Here is a 17,737-nt window from a genome sequence, read left to right as displayed (position 1 = left end):
ATAACAGAGGGCGACACTGCGCCAAAATTGGCAGCGCCACGCTCCGTCATTTTCACAACGCAGGGATGCACCATATTTAATTGAATACGTGGCACCCCTGTGTTGTCCCCTGGGCTGGTGCTAAATTGAGGTGCCTAGCGTAAACGCAGGCATCCTTGCACCGTTGTGCGTTGAGGGGTTTAATTGTTTATGTGTGAGAAGGTGTCCCTTCCTGCACATAAACAATCACTAATGGCGATTTGGCACTTCTGTGTGTGCTGCAGGATGCAGCACACACAGAAGCACCAAAGCGTCATTTTTAAATGATTGTTTATTTGCAGGAAGGGACACCATCCAGCACATAAACAATCATGTCTCGCATTTTGCTCTTTCTATGCGTGCTGCAGAATGCAGCACATAGAAAAAGCAAAAAATTAGGAAGAATAAAAGTATTCCTTCTTGTTGCGCCTTGTGAAAGCAACCCCACGGGTGGTATTAGATATTGGCACTGCCTCGGGACACCCACGGCAACACCCATTGCATGCCCCTTCCACGCAAAGAGCTGTGTGTGAAGGGGCTGTATTTGAGAAGGTGGTGTTAAGCCACAGAAAATGGCTTAACACCACATTGTAAATATGGTGCAGTGCTTAGCGCTGCCTTCGGTGGTGCTAGGGGCTCATAAATATGGCCCTTAATGTTTATGTAAGACAACTGAAGAACTTACAGAGGAGCAGGGCTGTTGCCGGGAGGTGATGCAGTGGCAGAACACAACTGGTGCTTGCAAAAAATCATAAGGGATACATGTTCGGAGGAGTAGACTGGTACTAAGCATTATGTTAACATCAGGGAATGGGATGGTATCCAGGCTTGGGAGGAGGTTTAGAGGAGACTCTATCACATAGGTGTTGAAAAAGGCCAGATATAATCTGTGGGTGAGCGCCATGGGAGGCCATGAAATGTAAAGAGCCATTCACCCCCCCCCCTCATCCAGTTCTCTGCCCCATAGCCAATGAACAACTGACAAGAGGTTCCTCAGTCAATCAATAACAAGAGTTCCTCCAAATCTAATTTAAAGTAATCACACTCCCTGAATACGAACAGAATATCTTCCCACATCCTGGGTTAGCTGTTATCCCCTCTCTCCGGATTCTAAACCATCTCCATTTCACCCTTTAGCAAGCCCCTCTAGCTAGTTCACAGAAGCAGTCTAAGAACCCCTCCCTTAAACTTTAGAAAACGAATATTAATAGCCCAGCTTTATCTGTGGATTCACACATATTTGTTGAGGTAATCAATCATTTCTCAGCGACGGTACCAATGCCATGTATTTCAAGGGCAATGGGGCACTGGAGTTTCTGCCAACAGCAGAATTACATTTGGTTTTGGAATAACTTCCAGGATTTAACATGTACAAACCACTAAAATTGAATATTCCTTTTGCCATTTTCCTACTCCAAGTTCCCATCTCTCATTTGTACTGGCTGTTTCAAGAATAAGAAGACTGAGGATACTATGTCCACAAAGAGAAATTTAGAATGTACAAGTAACTAGGACAGTTCCTGATCTTAATGGGTGAGACTTCAAAATTAACATGTGCAACATTATTTCGAATTTGAAGATTCTGCACAGGTAAATACAAAATGCATGCAAAAGGTTGAAAATTATGAGTGACATTAAAAAGCAAGGCAAAAACATGCCTCTCAACAGCGGCTCGGTGGCCGTAGGTGAATTAAAAACACACTAAAATTAAGACACATTTTTAGTCTTAATGTTTTATTATCTTTTATTCTTTACTTAATTCCCTTTACTTCTGTTTATTATTTTTTATTCGGGATGTTGTATATTTCTGTCTTTTGTTGCATTTTCTATATTCAGGTATGTATTTTTAGAAGGTACTTCAATTAAAAGATTTTAACTGAAGATAGTCTCTATTTTCACTATTCTAAGTAGACTGTTCTACTGACAGAAACACATTTGATAAATGTACACTACCAACATTTTCACAGCATGTTTTTGGACAAATGCAAGTTTAATTGGTGACTTGTTACTTTAACTCTTGAGAGAGCGTATTTGATATGACATACTATAGACGTGAAATGCTTATGTCTAACAATGCTGTATTAATAAAACATTCATTGAAAGCGTATTCATAAAAATGGAGAATCGTTTATGTATAAACTAATGTCAACTGTAAGGAATAATCGTTATAGTTTGCCTAACTGAGCACATTAAAACGTATAAACCTGCATTCATTAAAACTCGTATATCTTAAGTTAGCATGAGCCAAGCAGGAGCTGTGTAGCTCTCATATTAAAGGCGTATTTTTCCTGTCTCCTCAGTGTGCGGACTTGCAAACGACCATGACCCAGCTATTGTTCTTTCTGTATTAGTAGTTTGAAACATAGGGACATTTTCCCATCCGCATGCTAGCATCTTTTAGTATAAAATGATTGTGCTTCGAAAGATTTGTAGATACTTCCAAGGACAATGAGACGAGGGAAAGAGAACTTTTAACCTGAGACGTGTGCCAAGCTGATGAAGTAACCCCGGATATGCCACCTACGGAAAGCCGATTATGAAGACCAATCAGAAGACCAAATAATATCGAGAGATGACAAATGCATTACTTAATGTATAATTTGATAGGTTAAAAATTATGGGGTGTATTGACTAACCAATAGAATTTTGGGGGAATGAATTACTAGAAAGGGATAAAAACCCATGACACAGGAAATAATCGCCCATTAGGTAGGGAATGATATTGATTACATCCCGAAACTCTGTCACACTATTCTGTGATTTGAGACTTAGACAAACCATCCTTGCCCATACTGCTGCCCCTTACACTTTTCTCCTTACGAGGAGAGTGTCTTGCCTCTAACTTAGATAGACTGATGGCGATCTAACTGATGTCCTGAAGACGAAGACTGATCCTGAATGCTGACTTAATCAGAGGAGGGTAATTATAAAATTGCTAATGGAAATTAATTTTGCCTTTCTTTCTAGGTACCAACTGCTGTATGTTTTGATAGAGACCTTAGCTAGAAGTTTTCCAAATTGGTGTTCAAAATTGTTTTGCATGATACCCAACATGCTAATGCTAATTAGAGGTTAGACGAGGTATTCATTCTGACTGACAAACTGACGTGACTGACGTGGTGCTATGCTGAACTAGTATCTTAGAAGGTTTCATGTGTTATAATTCGCTTATATCTATCTGATTGTCTATGCTAGTGATCTTTGCATTATCGAAAGCTTATTGTGGTTGTCATCTTGTAATCGTGCTTATAAGTTTATTGACTTTGAGATTAATGCCTTTGCTACTAGATTGTAATCAATAGGGAATAAAACTTATTAACTCCATTAAGGTGTGGTTATTCATGACTGAAAGGTCATGGTTGCGCCGAATGTTTATTAATGTCTAAAGTAAGAGATATTTTGGTGTTAAACGTAGACAATGTTATTGACATATTGATTGATATTTTGATCAGTTATCTCGTCCTACGGTGTCTCACCACTGGGCCCAAAGATTCATTGGCCTAAAACAAGTCCTGATGTGTATAAATTGACATAGACGGACGCGTTAACAGTTCTGGTAGCAGAGTACGGTTTGGCCCTTGGGGGCCTTAGGACGGAGTTTTCACTGTTCAATTGTTTTCTTGTGATAATGCAAATTGGAAAGATGATGAGTTGCTAGATTTGCCATGGGCTTTCCTGGGATCTCGGAGCCTGCCTAAATGAGTTGGGAATGTTCTCGGCGCCATAGTATGTGTGGTTAGGGTCTTTTGCGCTTATTAAATCTTATGCACTTTGCAGGTGATTGTGAATACTTGAGTGTGATTAGGCCAAATTAAGTGTTGTTTAGAAGGAGTGGGCGTACTCCACAGCATGAGAGTAGGGAAGTCGGCGTACTTCATGTGAATGCAGCGCTTGTTGCTCAAAATTATCCACGTGGTTGGTTGTTGTATACGGGCCTATTGAGGTCTAAGACTCCGGAGTATGATGTTAAAATGGTTTATGTTGTAATCTGTGCGGTTTAATAGGTCAATCGGGCGTGGTTAGCAGATCGAGTTTCGAGATATGATGCATGTGTGTAACCTTCGATGGAGATTTGACAAGTTCTAAAGTGCACTAGAAGGAGTCATTGACAAGTCGAGAGTAGGATTTGCAGGACGAATTCTGCTTGCGTATGAGGGAACTGAGAAGGAGAGAGTAGCGGCCGAGGCTTCAAGTGAAATCTCTGTAAAGTTCTGAAGCGAATGTGTTACCCTTCCTGTAGTGAACCGGCAGATTTGTGTTGTCATTCAAAGTGCTAGCAATAATTCACATTTAGTTTGTATGAGTTGTAAGGAGTTAGTGAGGTGTGGACAAGCCGCAAGACTTTGTCAGCTGCAGTGTCTGTGAGTGTGACGTCAGTGGTGCCGCGCTGGGATAGGTCAGATGTCGAGAGGGGTCGCGCACGGATTGGCTGCCGTCTGTGAGAGGCAATAGGTTGAGCAAAGGCTAGGTGAAGAGTGTCCTGGGAACAAAGCCGTTTCTGAGTAAAAATAAAATAAAATGAATTTTGTTAAGGCATTTAATAGCGCATTGAAAGGAAATGTGTATATCGTTGCAACTGATGGGGAACCTACACCACCTGAGGGTACACCAGCTTACACGGTTATGGAGGAAAAGGGTGTTGCACCGTGTTTCTGGATAAAACAATGGCGCAAACTAACAGAGAAAGAAGGGTGTCTAGCGTTTCCCGAACATGGAACGTTTAATCAAAAGGTTTTAGAAAATCTGAGGTGGATGTTAAGTACGCAGCAACATCCTCCTCGACCAGCACAATATGAGGCTTTGGCAATTTGGGACCTGATGGCTCTTAAACACAGACAAGAAAGATTTCACAGGAGATTGACAAGAGCCGAAAAATCCTATGCAGAGGCTAGGTGGGATAATGAGAACAAAATGTGGCGACGAGGAATAGTGGATGGGTTGAAGCTGTTCCGGCAATAACCCAGGGAGAGGAAACACAGGGAAAGAAAGCTTCTTGCAAAACTGACAAAGAACCAGACAAACACAAAGAGAATAAAAGATCTTGGGAAGAAGAGGACGAATCAGATGATGAGGCGTTTATGGATAGGCTGTTAAATGATCGTCCACCACCTTACGCGGTGAACGACAGTGCTCCAAGTACTAGCTTGGATCCTGGGAACCAGACGAAAGAGAAGGGTGTTACTGATACAGTGCAGAATAGCGATACAGCTTTGATACAGAATGGTGTCAGTGTACCCACTGCTCCAGACCCGCCGATACAGTTACAGCCTCCACCACAGATAAAAAGAATTTATCCTGATGTTCCAGTGCTTGAGACTACTACGAACTTGGTGGTGCAGCCAGACCCGATATATACAAAGCCAAGGTTAATGCAGATTGAGTCAACTCCGCAGTTAGTGTCACAACCGCCAAAACTGATACCTGGGTATAACCCAGTAGCGGGTCCTTTAAAAGAACCTGCACCAGGATTATTAGATCAGACCTATGGTGTTGAAGCTCCAAGAAGCTTGGGAGCAGGCCAGACACCTGCCGCTATATCACTACCCATTACAGTTGGACCCCCGGTGCCGTTATATGCACAGGAGAAAACAAGAATGTGTGAACAGGGAGTCCTAACTCATGAAACGATAAGAGGAGGGCCTATTATAACTCCACAAATAATGACACAGAGAGGACAGGCTTGTGAACAATCAAGACCCTTAATGGACCTTAGTCCAATAGGGGCACCTCTTGAGGCAATGCGACAAGCAGGATTGGGAGTCTTGACTCCCCAAACTATGAGTACAAATACCTCATACACTCCAATGATACATGCAAGGAACATTTCACTGCAGGGTTTTACAGTACAACAGCTAAATGAGTGGTTAGAGAAAACCTGTACATCACAAAGGGCTACAGCAGCTGCAATCGAACCTGAGAAAGAGAAACACGATGAATACCTAAATCTAGTACGACTAGGAGCAGAAGCTGCTGAATTGGTGGATGGAACAATGGGAGTAAATAGGTTGGAGTCTTACACTGAGGCAGAATTAAGGTATTTATGCCCTAAAATCACCAAAGAGGTAGGCAAAGTACACCAGAAATTAACGAATTTGGCAGACAAATACAATATCGACATTGGGAACACAAAACATTTGAAACGGAGTTACAGATTAGATTTTGACTCAAAAGATTTTGAGCACATGAGATCTGCAGGCATGAAGATACATTTGAAAGAGCTGCTGCAAAGCGCACAAATTTGGGGAGCACTAGAGAAATGGGAAGGCCGATGGATGAAGAAAAGAGATAAGGGGAAAAGAGATAGTCCAGTATCTAATGAAACAACAGTCACACCAAACTTAGAGACAGTTAAAATCCTACCTATGAGAGAAACAGCTGGTGGTGTTTTAGTGCATGTGCCTTGGTCCAGGGGAGACATTTTGTCCTTTACGAATGATTATCCCAGGTTAAGAGAAAAAACGATCGAGTGGTATCAACAGACAGATAGATTCGTAAAGCTTGCGAAGTGTCTCTGGGAAGACTTAAATACCTTGTTTGAGATTATTGTTCCGCCAGACTTGTGGCTTGAGTGCAAGAGAGGGGTAGATTGGCCCACAAAGGAACCGGCAAGGGATAAAGTGACTGGAGCGCCTTGTGAAGAGGTGATGAAATATTATCATAAAGTAATTGAGTTTTTGAAACAAAAGGTGTCGCCGAAGGTGACTGATTGGCAGAAAATTGACCGGACCTCTCAAGAGGTTAAAGAGTCAATACATGCATATTATGAAAGATTGTTAAAGGCATTCAAACATTACAGTGGTACTGAAACAATTGAGCCGAAGGACATGAATAATCTTGTGTTCAGATTTGTCGAAGGGCTGAGACCAGAGGTCAGCCAAATGATTAAAAATCATTTGATTTGTTGGCAAGCTAAACCGATTGATGAAGTATTACAGTATGCGAAATACTGTAGTGACGAAATTGAGTTAAAGCAGAAAAAGTTGAAGGAGAAGGTGATGGTGATGCAGATAAGAGCTGCACAGGCTGGAATACAGGGAAATGGTGTTCAGCAAATGATACAGCAACAACCGCAATTGAATGGTGTGTTTCAGGCACAGCCGAGAGGTAGAGGTCGAGAGTTTGTGAACCGTGGTGCGGACATGAATAATGTTGTTGTTCAAGGTGATGGTCAAGGAGTGAAAAAGATGTCACCATGCCATGCGTGCGGGGGCGTGGGACATTGGAAACGGAATTGTCCAAATATAATGCAGGATGGTACAGTTCAGCAGAGTATCAATGCCGGTACATTGCAAAATTCACGAGGTTCAAGAATGAGACACCCGAATCAGAACTATCAAAATAATTTGGTACAAATGACAGGGGTGCAACCTATGCAGCAAATGCAAATGCCGCGTTTCCAAACAGTATCAGTACAACCGATGCAACAGCAGATCCCTATGGTGCCTAGACAGCAAATGCAGTTACCCCTAGCTCCGATGGGACAGCAACAGGTGATGCTTCCTCAACAGGTCACAGGACAAGTAACAAATCAAAACAACACTGTACAACAATTCCCATTACGAGGTGAAAATGAGATGAATGAGGATTGGTCAGATGATAGTTCAGACAGTGAAGAGTGCAGACTTGCCGCATCCTTAGAGGTAGACCAGAGAGGCCCATATGTGGAGGGAAAAGTAATGGGCTAGAAAGTCTCATTTTTAGTTGATACAGGAGCTACACGCTCTACTGTTCGCAGTGCAGAGGTACCAAGATTACCTCTCTCAGGGCGCACCATACGAGTGGTTGGTGTGGCTAACCAGTACCTGACTAATCCAATCACTGACCCAGTGCAGGTTGAAATTGGAAATTTCCAGGGCCTGCATAGATTTGTTGTATGCGATTCAAGTCCAGTATCCTTGTTAGGAAGAGACTTATTGTGCAAAACCAAATGTTCAATTACCTGATCCAATGGTGGAATAGAGGTTCAGACAAACAGTGATGACGAGGCAGATGAGGGTCAGCTCATGGAAGGAGGAGAGATGAATGAAGATTACCCTCTGATTACCCTTTTTCCAGTGTTCACTTTGATCGATCTACCTGCTGATCTGCAAGGATCGGTGATAGAGAAGGTGTGGGATTTGACTGGAAAGGAGGTTGGATTAATAAAGGGAGTAAAACCAATCAAGGTGCAGATAAAACCGAACGCAGTTTTCCCACAAGTGTCATAATATCACATGACTCAGGATGTCCTTATTGAAGTGACACAGATAATTGCAGATTTTCTCAGACAGGGAGTTTTGAAAGAAGTCCTGAGTAGTCCGTGTAACTCTCCAATTATGGGTTTGAGAAAGCCCTGTGGGAAAGTTCGAATTGTGCAGGATTTGAGAAAAATAAACAAAATCGTGGTAAAATGCTGCCCTGTGGTTCCCAACCCAGCAGTAATAATGTACCAGGTTCCTTGTGATGCTGAGTGGTTTACCGTAGTAGACCTATCACAAGCGTTTTTCTCGATTCCACTTCACGAGGACAGCCAGTTTTTGTTCAGTTTCAAGTTCCTGGATAAGGTATACAGTTGGTGCAGAATTCCTCAGGGGTTCTCTGAGTCACCATCCATCTTCAATCAGATATTGAAGAAGGATTTGGAACCTCTTGTGCTACCTTACAATTCGACTCTTGTGCAGTACATTGATGATTTGTTGATTGCATCCAAAACCAAAGACAGCTGCAAATATGATACCATTGCCTTATTGAATCATTTGGGAAAAAACGGACATAAGGTGTCACCTAAAAAGCTGCAGTACTGCCAAAAAGAAGTAAAATATTTGGGGCATCTGATTGAGAAAGGGTCTCGAAGAATATCAAAAGAGAGAATAACAGTTGTTTTACAAATGAATCCCCCAACAACAAAGAGAGATGTCAGAATGTTCTTGGGAATGGTGGGCTACTGTCGCCAGTGGATACCCAACTTCTCGATCATTTCAAAACCATTAACAAAACTGACAGGAAAGGAAGTTAAGGATGAACCATACACAATCACATTGACAAAAGAAGAGCTTGAGTCATTTCTAGAGCTGAAAGAATGCATGTGCAGGGCTCCAGCATTAGGAATGCCTGATTATGAGAAACCATTTTTGTTGTTCTGTCATGAACGTGATGCTTGTTCTTTGTCTGTTTTAACACAGGTCCATGGAGATGCAAATCGCCCTGTAGCATATTTTTTGGCTACTTTGGACCCTGTCGCAGCAGCCTTACCGGGTTGTTTGCGAGCAGTCGCAGCAGTTGGTCAAAGCCTTTCACAATGCGAGGGCATAGCCATGGGATATCCCCTGACAGTATTGGTTCCACATTGTGTTGAAATTCTGCTGACACGAACTAAGACACAACACATGACAAATGCCCGACTTACCAAATATGAGACAATTATTCTGGGGTCACCAAATGTCACATTGAAAAGGTGCACTGTACTGAACCCGGCAACTCTACTTCCCATTGAGAATACAGAAATAAAAGATGGGGAAGAGTTTGAGCATGATTGTCTGGAGGTAACTGAGCTCAGTACCAAACCTCGCTCAGATATAAAAGATACCCAATTAAAGGAAAACGATTACATTATGTTCGTTGATGGGTCCTGTCTAAGAGATTCATCAGGAACCTTGAGAGCTGGTTATGCAGTATGTACCATATCCGGTATAGTCGAAGCCTCCTGGCTCGAGAAGGTGTTTTCTGCACAGGTGGCAGAATTGATAGCTCTCACAAAAGCCTGCCATGCTGCTGTAAATCTAAAGGTCACAATCTATACAGACAGCAGATACGGATTTGGAATTGTACATGATTTTGGTCAACTCTGGTCACAAAGAGGGTTTATGACATCCTCTGGTTCACCAATGAAAAATGGAGAACAGATAAGAGATTTGTTACATGCGATTCAGTTGCCTCTTGAAATTGCTGTGGTAAAATGCAGTGCTCACACCAGATCCCAAGATTTTGTGTCAATGGGGAATGGTTATGCAGACCAAGTTGCCAGATTTTGTGCATTGAATTGTATATCTTTTAAAGAGCAATGGGAACTGTTACCACAACCTGAGAATGACACAACCTTAAGTCTAGCATTACGAGTGGTTGATACTTTAGACGAATTAAAGACACTACAAAGCCACGTTGGTAAGGAAGAAAAACGTTCTTGGCAGAAAATGCAGTGTGTACAGAGAGCAGACGATATTTGGGTATCAGGAGAGGGAAAACTAGTGTTGCCAAACAGTCTTCTGTCACAATTTGCCCGATTGTATCATGGGCAGGCCCATTTGGGAAGAGATGCCATGATCAGATCATTTAAGATTGATTGGTTCAATCCAAAATTCAGACATGCCGCAGAGATTACTTGTCACAGATGCGTCATTTGTCAACAGATGAACGCTGGAAAAGGAACTGTGGTAACTTTGAGCCACATTGGGAGAGCTGGTGGTCCATTTAATAAGATACAAATGGATTTCATTGAAATGCCTGTTTGCGGAGGTCTGAGATACGTGCTGGTGATTGTGTGTGTTTTTAGCCATTGGATTGAGGCATATCCCACCCGTAGGAATGACAGTCTTACAGTTGCAAAACTACTACTCAGAGAATTAATACCCAGGTTCGGGTTTCCGGTTTCTATAGAATCAGATGGGGGAAGACACTTCGACAATGAGGTGATTAAACTTCTGTGTGCCGCACTCAACATTGAACAAAAGCTGCATTGTAGCTATCGCCCTGAAGCATCAGGACTAGTCGAACAGATGAATGGTACTTTGAAATCAAGAATAGCAAAAATGTGTGCAGCAACAAACATGAAGTGGCCAGATGCATTACCTCTAGTGCTGATGTCTATGAGAAACACGCCAGATAAGAAACAGGATTGTCCCCACATGAAATCCTCATGGGCAGAGCAATGAGGTTACCAGCGGTACCTGCAAATGCACTAGTGAATATTACAGATGATATGGTGTTGGGTTACTGCAAAAGTTTGGCTGACGTGATTCGCTCTTTCTCTCACCAGGTGGAAGCTAACACGTTACCACCAATCGGCGAAACAGGACACTCTCTGCAAGCTGGAGATTGGGTGGTTGTCAAGAAGCACGTAAGAAAATCGTGTCTTGAGCTGCGTTGGAAAGGGCCATATCAAGTGATATTGACGACCACTACTGCTGTGAAGTGTGCCGGGGTTCCCAACTGGATACATGCCAGTCATACAAAAAGGGTAGCGTGTCCTGTTGAAGAGGAACTTGAAAATTCCGGTGCAGCAACCTCAAGAGGAGAAGTCTCAGAATCAGAGATCAGTCAAGAAGGATCTGAGACTACAGGAGAGCCCGCTGAGAACAGCCGTGTCCCTCAAACTATCAGTGAGTTCGAGAGAGGTGACGAAGTGCCAATCTCAGTGGAGGCAGCAGGAGAACAAAGTCAAGGAGAGGTTCTCCCAGAAGCAGACAAATACAATTCAGAATCTGAATACAGTGTCGAACAAAGAGAGAGAGACGAAGAAGTGGCAAATTTAAATCAGAACGAATCAAGATCTGCCGAACGAGTTCCAAGCCTATCAGGAGAAAACACCATATTATCAGAGGAGGGTGCTGTCCAAGGTACTGAAGGAAAACGCCGAAGTAAGACGAACAGAGGTGACAATTGGCCAGACAATTCACACTTTAGAATAAGAGAAATAGCAAACGAAACAATAATAGAGGAAAGCGATACCTCACGGGCAGACGATCTGAGTGAAGGAGAACAGCAAGGTGAACGAAGAATAAAAAGAAAAAGAATAGCAAACAGAAGATATACCGGTCCTGAATGGGCATACGCTACAACCTCTGAATGGCAACAAGAATTCTTAGCATTCTGTTTTGATCGAGAAATACCAGGCCAGTACTACGGTACCTGAAGAAAATACAACAAGAAAATTGAAGAGAAAGACATTGAAAATTGTGAAAGCTAAAAATAATAAACAAGAATCTTAGAGAAGAAATAAAACTACCGGAAAGTGACATTAAATCTGGATTTGACTTATAGAAACCTGATTACGACAAGCTGCTAACCTGAATTGACGAAAAGGGTCCTGGATTGAGTGAAGACGCTGTAAATTACGCAGGAAGAGTTTGCTACTCAGAGTTGATTGTTAAGCTGCTGTTTGATTCTATACAAACATGGCTTATAGTAACAAGGGAAGTAAAGTGTGTGGCTGGTTAGGACTTATGATAGGTGCTGTATGTGCAATAATGATTGTGGGAGTGATTGTAGGAATGCCATGGAAAGAGAGTGAAACTACTAATGCAACTTCAAAACCTGAGACTACTACTACAACTAATAAACTATCACCATGGGAGAAATTTGAGCAAGACACAAAACATCTGCATGAGGGAACTAATCCAAAAGGGGAGCTTTCTACTAATGTTTTCTATCGCCTACTAAATGAGTATGTGGAAACTATGAATGCGAAAGACTGTTATGTATGCACTAAAATTCCTTCATCTGTGCAGGAGGGAGTTACTTATCATAGCCTCCCTCTTACGTATGGGATTAGTTGTAGCCTGCTACTAACAAGATTTTATGATCAAGAGCATGTGCAATATATTTATTCAAATTTGGATGTTGTGTTTTCTTTTGTGCCTGTTATTGAATTCTTAAATAAGTTAGCTAAAGAACATGATATAAAATTAGTTAGAGGATTCTTTGAGCCAACACTAACATTTGGAACTGCTTATGCACATCGCAATAACTTGACATGCTTACTGTCTCCTGTAGAGAAAAGCTTTTTAGATCACACAGATGATAGACGCAAAGCATTAAAAGAAAGATTGGAAAAAGGTTTAGAAAAACGCACTTATGCAAATGATTATGCTTATACTGAAATTCAAACACAAGGCAAGTTAGCTATAGATGCATTACACGTAGGTAGACTCTGTATATATAGACCAAAATCTGATCAAGATAATTTGTTTGTGGGAACGAGTGAATGTAGGCATGTGTTTTTGTTTCAGAGCAAATGGACCTTTATGTGAAATGGACAAGACCCAGCGATTCCTGGAATCTATTACATCTGTGGGTTAAATGCGTATTACCATCTCCCTAAGGGATGGTATGGGACATGTTATTTGGGAATAATATTCCCAAAGATTTACCAGATTGATGACTTAAAACAACTACCTAAAACGTCTGAATTACAACATACCAGACAAAAACGAGAATCAGTGGCGGCTGTCATTGGTGATATATTTGGAGCTATAATCCCTTCAGTGGGGGTTGTCCTAAATTCTATGAAAATTCAAAAGTTGTCTACTATTGTGGATAACATGCTGACAAATTTTACAGGAGCTATACTTCTGATGGATACAGAACTTGCTGCAGAAAGAGCTATGACTCTTCAAAACCGGCTTGCTTTAGACATTCTTTTAGCAAAGAGCGGAGGTGTGTGCAAAATGCTTAATGAGCGACATTGTTGCTCGTATATACCTGACAATAGTAAGAAAATTAGAAGCATGCTTACTAACCTGACTAGAGATAGTACAGATTTGAAGGATCTAAAAGAACTTGGTGTTTGGGAGAAATTTGGAAAGGGAATTGCCCGAGTGGGAAGCTGGTTTACCAACATTTGGAATGGGGTACTTGCAAAAATCATGATGGGATTATTAATTGTTCTGATTTGTTTATTGGGATTTTGGGGAATATGCAAAATTAATGAAAAGGTGAAAAGAAATTTGGCTAACAGAACCAAAAGAAACGAAGAAAGTGAAAGAGAGAAAATGTTTAATGAAATATGGGAAAGCTCACATAAGGGAAAAGGTGTTGAAATGCACATTATGCGTAAAGTAAAAAATTCAAACCTGGAAGATTTGTGATGACGAGCGTCATCAGAGGAGGGACTGAGAGAGCGTATTTGATATTACATACTATAAACGTGAAATGCTTATGTCTAACAATGCTGTATTAATAAAACATTCATTGAAAGCGTATTCATAAAAATGGAGAATCGTTTATATGTATAAACTAATGTCAACTGTAAGGAATAATCGTTATAGTTTGCCTAACTGAGCACATTAAAACGTATAAAACTGCATTCATTAAAACTCGTATATCTTAAGTTAGCATGAGCCAAGCAGGAGCTGTGTAGCTCTCATATTAAAGGCGTATTTTTCCTGTCTCCTCAGTGTGCGGACTTGCAAACGACCATGACCCAGCTATTGTTCTTTCTGTATTAGTAGTTTGAAACATAGGGACATTTTCCCATCCGCATGCTAGCATCTTTTAGTATAAAATGATTGTGCTTCGAAAGATTTGTAGATACTTCCAAGGACAATGAGACGAGGGAAAGAGAACTTTTAACCTGAGACGTGTGCCAAGCTGATGAAGTAACCCCGGATATGCCACCTACGGAAAGCCGATTATGAAGACCAATCAGAAGACCAAATAATATCGAGAGATGACAAATGCATTACTTAATGTATAATTTGATAGGTTAAAAATGATGGGGTGTATTGACTAACCAATAGAATTTTGGGGGAATGAATTACTAGAAAGGGATAAAAACCCATGACACAGGAAATAATCGCCCATTAGGTAGGGAATGATATTGATTACATCCCAAAACTCTGTCACACTATTCTGTGATTTGAGACTTAGACAAACCATCCTTGCCCATACTGCTGCCCCTTACACTTTTCTCCTTACGAGGAGAGTGTCTTGCCTCTAACTTAGATAGACTGATGGCGATCTAACTGATGTCCTGAAGACGAAGACTGATCCTGAATGCTGACTTAATCAGAGGAGGGTAATTATAAAATTGCTAATGGAAATTCATTTTGCCTTTCTTTCTAGGTACCAACTGCTGTATGTTTTGATAGAGACCTTAGCTAGAAGTTTTCCAAATTGGTGTTCAAAATTGTTTTGCATGATACCCAACATGCTAATGCTAATTAGAGGTTAGACGAGGTATTCATTCTGACTGACAAACTGACGTGACTGACGTGGTGCTATGCTGAACTAGTATCTTAGAAGGTTTCATGTGTTATAATTCGCTTATATCTATCTGATTGTCTATGCTAGTGATCTTTGCATTATCGAAAGCTTATTGTGGTTGTCATCTTGTAATCGTGCTTATAAGTTTATTGACTTTGAGATTAATGCCTTTGCTACTAGATTGTAATCAATAGGGAATAAAACTTATTAACTCCATTAAGGTGTGGTTATTCATGACTGAAAGGTCATGGTTGCGCCGAATGTTTATTAATGTCTAAAGTAAGAGATATTTTGGTGTTAAACGTAGACAATGTTATTGACATATTGACTGATATTTTGTTCAGTTATCTCGTCCTACGGTGTCTCACCACTGGGCCCAAAGATTCATTGGCCTAAAACGAGTCCTGATGTGTATAAATTGACATAGACGGACGCGTTAACACTCTGAATCATACTACCGGTTGTTGTCGGAGGCTACTTTCCGGGAACATGAAACATAATCAAATAAAATAATGGTGCCTACTATACTCAAAACATATTATAATATGGAAAGAATATGCACTGTGATCATCCTATACATAGTCATGTGCCTGAGAGAGGAAAGCGCATTGCAAATTAACAGCACCAAAGATTAATTTCAGAAGGTTGTTCCAAAAGGAGGGCAATCTACCGTGCCACAGGATTATTAGTCCCAGGAATTAAAGGGTCGATCTACCATGCCATATAATTATTACTCTCAAGAAGTAGAATACAAAGAGGCGGTCATCGCAGGATTGATGATTGCAGTATGAGACTCGAGAGGTGAAGGACATTCAAGACTAACATGAAACGTAGGTTGTTTTCATACAGGTAATGGATCGTATTGATCTTTCTCCCACCATAAACCGTGAAGATAAAAACAGAAAAATAAATGTATTGCACAGGAAGCAGACAAAGGAGAGAAATAGTACTAAAACTCTAATAAATGTCTATGTAGTGTCAGTTCAAAGAGAGTAAGGAGGAGAATTCAAATCGGGTACGTCTGATGTTTTTAAACTGTCAAACCACAGTTGTGATTAGAGTATTGCCACGGGTGCCGTCTTGACCTTGTTTGGTTTTACTTGAAACCCGAATGCCAAGAACAGCCTCAGTTTAGAGAGGAGTCACATCCTGAATCCGCAGCTCCCACTGGAGCTGAGATATGAATGCTGGTTTACATCAGCTACACGCATAGGAAAGAACCAGCTGGTCAGGCCTCTTTGGCATAATTGCTGTTGGTATTGGCATCATTTGGGAGTCTGTAGAAACGTCAGTTCCGACTGCTGTGGTGCACTGTGGCAATTAAATATATGTTTTTAAATGACACTACAGGATTTTTAAATCCACTTTCTGGTATATGGTCAGAATGAGAGGCTGTACAGTGTTTCTTATTGTCAAGTCAAGGAGAACAAAGTCCATTTCATGTTACTTCAAGGCGAGGCATAACGATCATGTCTTATGATGTCACTTCAGCTGTTCCGATGATTCTGGTGAAATGGCTTCAGCGCTCAAACGGTGACCTAACTGGCCGAGTCGGTGGATAGGTCACAGGATTTGGGGCTGGTGCCGGGGCCGGTGGTGGCGGAGGTTTAATTTCTGAGAAAAATACAAAAATATCTTTAAACATTTTAATTTATAATTTTGAGCAGTTGCTTTGTATGAGTTTTACATACTACAAGCACAGTTGAATAAAATGATCTAGTTCAGTACTGAAAAAAATATGCAAGCAATGTCTTTTTAATACAGTTAAATGTTTGGATTAAATTTCTGTGTGATTGGCCATAAAATATTTCCTTTCTTACTATCCTCGCTGTTGATTCTTTTCTCTTCTCCTATCCTGGATCCTTCAGCTCTCTCGCTACCTCAGAGTTTGACTGTACTTGTGTACTTTAGCAACTTGATCACAGGAGAAAATCAGGATGAATTATAAGTGTTACTGTTTCCTCTACGTAGGTTACACATACATGCCTACATTTTAGGAAAGAGGGAGATAAAAAAAAAAATCAGGAGAAAGTATTTTCCACAATTGACTTCAGAGGACAGAATTGAGTCATTTTTGGATGAAAATGGGAGTCTCCCATCTGAATCGGGTCTATTGGCGTGTCTGGTTTCAAGTAGACATGCCAATAGACAATTCTCAGTTTGTTTTTGGACCACCAGCTTTCCTTTGAACTATGAATGCATTCTCTTACTATCCTTGTCACTTTTTTGGGGTCGTTTTCTGCTCATTACCTCATGCTCACTCTCTTCCTGGCTTTTCTTGTTCACTGATTTTTTACATCTTTTTCTTTACGGTGCATCTAATTTTCGTTCTCACACTACAAGCCTACTAAGCTTCAGAAACTTTCAAACATTTATTTTGTTTAGTCTTTCAATAATGGCATGGCACCTCCTCGAAATTTATTATCACAGTGACCCCCCCCGGATTCTCCTCCAATTACAGTAATTTTACATTCACCTAGTCTATAAAACATATTTTAGAGCAGCTCAAACCTTGACCACCATCATACTTAGGGGCAGATTTATGATTTTCTCAAGCAGCGCAACTCAGCAAGCCATCTTGGTGCTTTGTGCGAAAGGGAAAAGCCAGGGAATGTGCCATATTTATCATAATAGGGCGCATTTCTGTGCTTTCCTAGTGCGGATGCATTTTTGGCTGCCTAGTGTCAATGCAGGACCCCTTGCGTCATGTTGCAAGGGTGTATGTGTTGTAAACAGGATTGTTTTTGAGCTGGAAGGCACA

At 41.0% G+C, this 17,737-nt stretch overlaps 1 protein-coding gene across 1 annotated transcript in view; it reads right to left on the bottom strand.

Moving 5' to 3' along the window:
• Positions 1–1,748: 1,748 nt before the first annotated feature.
• Positions 1,749–17,737, bottom strand: part of LOC138265144 (verrucotoxin subunit beta-like) — a 145,946-nt gene continuing 129,957 nt past the window's right edge. Inside the window, exon 5 of the mRNA XM_069212689.1 lies at positions 1,749–16,590. Within this exon, the coding sequence (XP_069068790.1) occupies positions 16,496–16,590 (95 nt within the window). The 3' untranslated portion in view covers positions 1,749–16,495. The remainder of the gene's footprint in view (positions 16,591–17,737) is intronic.

This window comes from Pleurodeles waltl, chromosome 11, assembly GCF_031143425.1.
Source record: "Pleurodeles waltl isolate 20211129_DDA chromosome 11, aPleWal1.hap1.20221129, whole genome shotgun sequence".
Classification (NCBI taxonomy): domain Eukaryota; kingdom Metazoa; phylum Chordata; class Amphibia; order Caudata; family Salamandridae; genus Pleurodeles; species Pleurodeles waltl.
The sequence above is the reverse complement of the archived record's forward strand: the minus strand, read 5'-3'. Positions and strand labels throughout refer to the sequence as shown.